The sequence below is a fragment of the Sinocyclocheilus anshuiensis genome, unplaced genomic scaffold (assembly GCF_001515605.1).
Source record: "Sinocyclocheilus anshuiensis isolate Anshui unplaced genomic scaffold, SAMN03320099.WGS_v1.1 scaffold1151, whole genome shotgun sequence".
Taxonomy (NCBI): Eukaryota; Metazoa; Chordata; class Actinopteri; order Cypriniformes; family Cyprinidae; genus Sinocyclocheilus; species Sinocyclocheilus anshuiensis.
In genome coordinates this window covers 106,703-114,218 of record NW_015548202.1, presented here as the reverse complement: position 1 = coordinate 114,218, position 7,516 = coordinate 106,703, and the positions used below count along the sequence as shown (strand labels likewise).

The following is a 7,516-nucleotide window of genomic DNA, read 5'->3' as shown; positions in this document are numbered from 1 at the left end:
TTTATCGTGCAGCCCTAATATATATATATATATATATATATATAATTGTTAATTGACATTTAAATATATAATATATGTTTTTTTGACAATTAATCATTTAATGTATGCGAATGTATTTTTACATCACTTTTGATGTATCGCTTTTTATATAATATGTACTCTACATATTACTTCATATTATAATTTTGTGTACATACCGTTCAGAAGTTGGATTTGTTTTTGAAAGAAGTCTTTTCTGCTCACCAAGGCTGCATTTATTTGATCAAAAATACAGTAAAAACAGCAGAAATTGTGAAATATTATTACAATTCAAAAGAGCTGTTTTCTTTGTGAATATATTGTAAAATGTAATTTATTTCTGTGATGCAGCGCTGTATTTTCAGCATCATTACTCCAGTCTTCAGTGTCACATGATCTTCAGAAATCATTCTAATATACTGATTTGATGCTCAAGAAACATTTCTGATTATTATCAATGTTGAAAACAGTTGTGCTGCCCAATATTTTTGTGGAAACTGGGGTACATAATATTTTTTTTCAGGATTGTTTGATGAATTAGAAGCTCAAAAGAACAGCATTTATATGAAATAGAAATCTTTTGCAATATTGCAAATATCTTTACTGTCACTTTTTATCAATTTAATGCATCCTTCCTGAATAAAAGTATGAATTTCTAAAAAAACAAACAAACAAAAAAAACGTACTTTTGAATGATAGTGTAATTGTTTTAATGGATAAAATCAAAAGTACAAAAAAAGTTATTTATATATCAATAGGATTATAAAATAATAATAAAAATATAATTATAATAATATCTTTTTAATATTAAAATGATGTGTCATAATAATAATATTATAATATAATTATTATTGTTATTATTGATTATACTTTTTTTGTACATGTAGTACCCCGTTAACCCCGTGTGGAGCATCAGTCTGGAGTTTTGCATGTGTTGAGGAGGATGAATCATCCGGTTTGTCCTCACATAAACCGGCGCTCTTCACCCGCCTGATGCTGGAGCAGACGCTTTCGTTCTGACGGGGTTATGTAACGCAGATCCGCAGATGCGGGCGTCTCTGACCCCACTGAAAGGACACGTCTGCTGCGACTCATTTAGCAAACTGCCTCAAACACACACACGGCTTATCAGAGAACAGAGACGAGCTGCCAGTGTGTGTGAAAGTCCATTCATAGTTCATATGTTTTTGTTTTATACCCAACACTGCTTTTTAAATGCCTGGTTGCCACAGATACACTCATATGAGATGCTATTTGAAGTAAAAACAAAATCTTCCAGAAATGCCTCCAATGTCTCTATCTCTCCAGCATTTTTGTTGCAGAAGCTTAATAATCATCATATCGCATCATATCTGCTGGATGAGACCCAATACGTGTTCGTTAATAATTTTAAGCTGCTGATTCCAAAAATAGTGTTTTGTTTTGCTCAAGTGCGTCACACTTTCTTACAAAAATATGATGCAATTCAAAGCATTTTTGCTTTCTATGACCATTTGTCTTGTATTGTCCCTAAATCAGTAGAAAAACTGCCTCAAACACACAAGTCCTGCCAATTTCACATGCATGACATTTTCATTATTATATGCCGAATCCTGATTCCACATTTTCTACTTGTTTGAAGACTTCTTTTGTTATTTTGATAAGTGCATTAAAGCTGATTTTATGTCTATTTTTTTTTTCATATTTTTTATTTATTTATTTATTGCAAATCAATAGAATTTTTTAAGATGTGTCATAATCTAACATTATGTATGAACCAGTGTTTTATTATTATTAATATTTATATGCAATTATAGATGTATTATTTATTCCTATTTAGCTGTATGTGATGTAAAGTTTTTTTTATATATATATTTTTGAACTCATCAAGGTATTATTGGGCCTTTTTTTGCAAATCAGTGGAATTTTTTTCTGTGTCATAATCAAAAATATTATTTTGAATTAATTTAGTTGATTCTAAAATTGCCAATTTGTGATTTTTGGTATGCATTTGTATCGTTTGTGATGTGTCTGCATGCTAGGTTTTTATTTGTGTTTTGTCTTTTGTATTTATTTATTTTTATTAACGTTTTAACCATTTACAACACAAACAAAGCCCAGTACTTTCAGCTTACTAAGATAGATAGATAGATAGATAGATATGTGCATACATGCATACATAAAAATACAAACCATATATATATATATAAGACAGGAGAATTATGATATACAAATAAATAAATAAGTAAAAAATGAGCAAGCAACAAACCATATATATACAGTATATCAATATATATCAATATAATAAAAGAATAATTTCTCTAATGATGTTATGCCACACTTTCACTGATCCAGGTTAACATTATATTTTTCCTGGTAGCAAATATTTAGGTATCAATTATAAATGTCCAGCAGATTTGATCGGCAGTTGCCTGACTGAGAGAGCTAGAATAAAACACAAGGAATCCAAGTGTAGATGCTGGGAAATTTAATGTTAAACATCTGTATGTCTCTATGTGTGTGTTGATGTATGTATCTCTCTCTGTGCATCTGCAGAGGGACTTCACGCGGCGTGAGGAGCTGCAGCAGACGGATGTGGAGTGCTGGCTGGGCTTCATCACGTTTCTGTGTGAAGTGTTCGGCACCATGAGGAGCAGCGCTGGAGAGCCGTTCAGAGTGCTGGTCTGTCCCATATACTCCTGTCTGAGAGAGGTACATAAACTACACAACACGTCACCAGCTACACACTCTCGCTCTGATATGTGTGATATAAAAATGACATGTTAACTCGGAGAGGAAGAGGAATGAACAACAGCCAGACAGAGATGGAAATCAAGGCAAACTTCCTACACATGCTGTTTTGAAATAGTATATATTTCCTGTATATCAGCTCACCATAGACGGCCCAAGCTGAACACTGAATAGGTGTTGTTTTTGTGTAAATGTGAATGGTTTTGTATTTAAATTAATGCTGTCAATCGATAAAAAAAATTAACTAATTATTCACACTTTTTTTTCCTGAAATTAATCGAAATTAATCCAACATAGCATTAAAGTTTTTAAATATACTTTTATATTGCAATAATTTCACATTCAATCTTCAAATGAATGTAGAAACAACGTAAAGACAGTATATTTTTCATATTTGTTTAATGGCATCTTTTTTTATGACCGAAGGCGAGTATCACTGATACCAATACTAGTCATGTCCCAGGAAATTGTTCTTTTTTTTTCTTAATATTTAACCATTGACTATATGTAATGTTGACTGTACTAACATTGCAGTGTAATTAAGAGCTATCGATTTATTAGACTTTATAAAATAACTTCTAATTTAAGTGAACTTAACACAATCTTTACATAAACCCATTATAATAAATATCATATTTACTGTGCCTTTCAGCAATAAATAATAAAGTTATCAAACACTAAATTCTAAATTAAATATAGATGAATCCTTAAAGCTACAAAAGTTATTGACTTTCCTCTTTTTTCTTTTGTTCTTTGATTAACAGACATCACAGCAGCTGGTTATGCGGTTATTTGGCTGCTATTACTTTAAGAGCTGCCGCTGCTCAACTTTACGCAGATCTGACACGCATGCTTGTAGTTTCATTCTCGCTTTAATATGACATGATACAGGCTACAGTGCGCGCCGCCATATTTGTGGGTTCAATTGAAGAGTATGCGCTATGAGCACAGTATAACTGTAAATAAAATTAAGAAAAATAAAACTGTAAATAAATATTTTTAATGCTGTTAAACTGAAAAAATTAATCGCCTGCGTTACCACGCTAATTTTGACAGCGCTAATTTAAATGCATTTTTCTGATGAACGTAATGAATTTTATATAGTTTGCAGCTGAATTTCAGTAACTAAAAAGTTACTTTTTTTTCCTCCAGATAAAATTTCAATTGCAATTTAAAATGCAGTAAAAAAAAAAAAAAGGTTTGTTGTGCTTATTTTGCAAAAAATGTGATTTAGATATCTATGACTACATAATGATAATAATAATCATTATTATTATAATTAAAATATAATTGTTATAGTTAATAAAAATAAATCGTTTTTGGGCTGTGAAATAATAGTAGTAATAATAATAGAAGTAGAAATAATAGGAGTAATAATATCATTATCATTAGTTACTTGGTCAAGAATGAAATGTATATATTAAGATGACTAATAATAATAATTTTTACAAATATTAAAATAGGACTATATTTTATTTTGTTTAATATTTTATGTAATAATTATAATAGTTCTCTAATATTTTTGATTTACTGTGAAATATTACAAAAGGAATATGTATTTTGTTATTTTATATTATCATAATAATAATAATGATAATTTCGATAAATCCTGTCAGCTCTGCTGGCAAGGTTGTTTTGAGGTGTAAAAGTTTTTTTTTGTTTTTTTTACAAAATATCAAACTCTTTCATTTCAAAAGATCAGGAAAAATTTGTTTTTTTCATAATCCGATGCCTTTAAGACTTAAAGATGTTTTTTGTCTGGTGAAAAGCCCGAATGGCTGTTGAATAGGGCTTCCCTGTCTGCGATGAATCCTGTCAGTTGTTCAGGTGATGACAGACGCGATCCGTCAAAAGCCAAAGTCTGATTCTTCATCAAAGAGCCGTGATCTGGGTGAGAGTTCAGCGCGTGTTTGTGCCGTATGAATGCCGCTATTCAAGAGCGCAGCCGGATTAACATCACATTCGTCTCTCGTTTCGGCACGTCCCGACACGATGTTCTGAGAGTCCTAACAGGCACTTTGTGTCGGTGTGTGACAGCGATTACGGTGTGTTTACAGGCCCGTCTCAGCCAGGTGTGAAGTGTGTGTTGTGTGCGCGGCAGACCGGCAGAGCAGGTTGCTTAATTACAGGTGATCCAGCTGTAGTTTGGAGCTGACAGGTGTATTTGGAGCACTGAGGGTGTGGGAGAAAATAAAAGACAGGATGAATGGAGGGAGGGAGAAAAGAGACTGTTGTTCATTTGGAAGCTGCTGGAGCTGAAGGCTTGGACTCGCCTCTGATCTTCTCAAACCCTTTTGTTGGATTCTTTTGTGCAGTTTCGTCACTTTTACATACAGTTAGGACTCATATACATGACATATTTTAAAACTTAGTCTCTAAAAGCACTTTGTATGCACTGTTTTCTCAATTGAGGACCTACACTAAAAAAGTTGTGTTGAAACAATTTTCATGCAGAAATTGAGAGTAAATTTCGCAAGCAATTGCAACGAAACAGCAAGTGATGCATTGAAATAAAAATGCAATTTCTTCTCCAATTATCTTTTTTACAATTATTTTTACAGAGAACAATTACATTCTACACAATTCACTAATTGTTTTGAAATTCTTCTAAACTCTATCTACTTTTAATTCTTATCTAGGAAAAATCTTATCTAGGAAAAAAGGGGAAGTCGTGGCCTACGACTGAGGTGCCCTTGAGCAAGGCACCGAACCCCCAACTGCTCTTCAGGCGCCGCAGCAAAAAAATGGCTGCCCACTGCTCCGTGTGTGTTCACGGTGGGTGTGTGTTCACTGCTGTGTGTGTGTGCACTTTGGATGGGTAAATGCAGAGCACTAATTCCTAGTATGGGTCACCATACTTGGCCACATGTCACTTCACTTTTTTTTTTTTCGCTTTTTTTAAATGTAGAATTACCTCTTAAACAATGAACTTGTAAAATTTTGCTCAAAGAATTGTTTAAAATTGTTGCATTTTGTGTTTAAAACAATCCTATATAATATAAAATAATATAATATAATATATTAATACATTATATTATATTTTAATAAATATGAATTATAATATGATATATATTTATTATATTATATTTTGATATATATATAAAATCCATGTTATTTTATATTATAATATATTATATATAATTTTATAATATAATATTGTATACTTTATTTTATATTCTTTATATTATATTTTACAAAAACGTACATTTTTATTTATGTTATGAAATTGTGGTTGTGATTGTGTCCTGAAATCATCAATCAAAGATTATAAGAGAAAACTCGAGATGTAAATGCAAAGATGAAGTTTTTGGTTTGTGTTTTTGATTTAGACATTTGCACATTCATTGCACTTCTTGCAGCAATAATGTTTTTTCTGTGTTTCTGTGACGTGAGTCAACATTGCAGATGACTCATTTTTTTAAATAAACTATTTTTCAGAGTCAAAGAAAGCAGCATTAAATTTATGCATTTCGCAGACATTTTTATCCAAAGTGACTTACAAGAGAGGAACAAGCAATTAGTCAAAGAGCCAACAATATTCGTAATATATGATCAAATGGCAGGTTTATGACACAACTAGTTTAGGAAGCAAGCTAAAGAAGAGGAGAAATGCAGAAAATGAAAGGTTTTATTTGCATTATTAAAGGATTGGTTTTTAGACATGCATATAATCATTAAATGTGTCTCTTAGTGGTATTGGAGAGTTTGACCATGCATGATCATGTTGATTTTGTCTGTAGGGAGCTGATCACAGTCTGTCTGATGGTGGATGTTGATTGTGATGTGGACGTGTGTTGTGTGTGGGGTTAGTTTGAGGTGGTTTCTGTCTCCGGGGACGTCATTATGGACTGTATAGCTCTAGACCTAAAGCAGCCAGTTCTCTAGAGACCCCAGACCACCAGGACTAGATCCCTCCAGACACCAATATACATTTTCACTCCTTCAAACGCCGCGTGCCATGGATTCACGTCTGCTGTAGCTTGTCATATATCCAGACAGTTTCTCTGGAAATGATATTTTGGATATTTTTTGGCTGGTTTTCTATTATAATATGCTGGCATGTAAGGGTCCTTCAGTCTTTGCAGGTGAAATTTTATTATAAAGAGAAAAGTTTAAAAACAGATTTCTTTAGTTGAGGAAAACCTGAAGATATCTGGGATTTTTAAGGCTGGAAATGTCATGAATATAAAGAAATCTTACAGTCAAGAAAGTCTCTATTGTGAAATTTGTAACATATATATATATATATATGTATACTGTTTAAAAGTTTGTGTGTCGGTAAGATTTTTTAAATGTTTTTTTTTAACAAGAAGTCTCTTCTTCTCATCAAGGCTGTATTTATTTGATCAAAAATACAGTAAAAACGGTAATATTGTAAAGTATTATCGCAATTTAAAATAGCTGTTTTCTATGTGAATATATTGTAAAATGTAATTTATTGCAGTGATCAAAGCTGAATTTTCAGCATCATTACTCCAGTCTTCAGTGTCACATGATCCTTCAGAAATAATATGCTGATTTGCTGCTCAAGAAACAATTCTGATTATTATCTGATTATTATATTATTATGTTGAAAATAGTTTTTGCCACTCATATTTTTGTGAAAACGGTGATAAAAATTTAAAACGATAGCACTTTGTGTTCACTGTAATTTTTGAATAATTTAATGCATCCTTGCACATTTTTACTATTTTTTTTATTTATTTTTTACTTTATTTACTTTTTTTTTTTACTACTACTTTTTTTTTTTTTTTTTTCTCTTCATTTC

General features: G+C 31.6%; 1 protein-coding gene across 4 annotated transcripts in view; it reads left to right on the top strand.

Moving 5' to 3' along the window:
- Positions 1–7,516, top strand: part of LOC107653361 (CBP80/20-dependent translation initiation factor-like) — a 74,706-nt gene that overhangs the window by 60,397 nt on the left and 6,793 nt on the right. For all 4 annotated transcript variants that reach the window (XM_016440055.1, XM_016440054.1, XM_016440056.1 and 1 more), the window contains one exon: positions 2,554–2,709. In XM_016440055.1, coding sequence (XP_016295541.1) covers positions 2,554–2,709 — 156 coding nt within the window. The remainder of the gene's footprint in view (positions 1–2,553; positions 2,710–7,516) is intronic.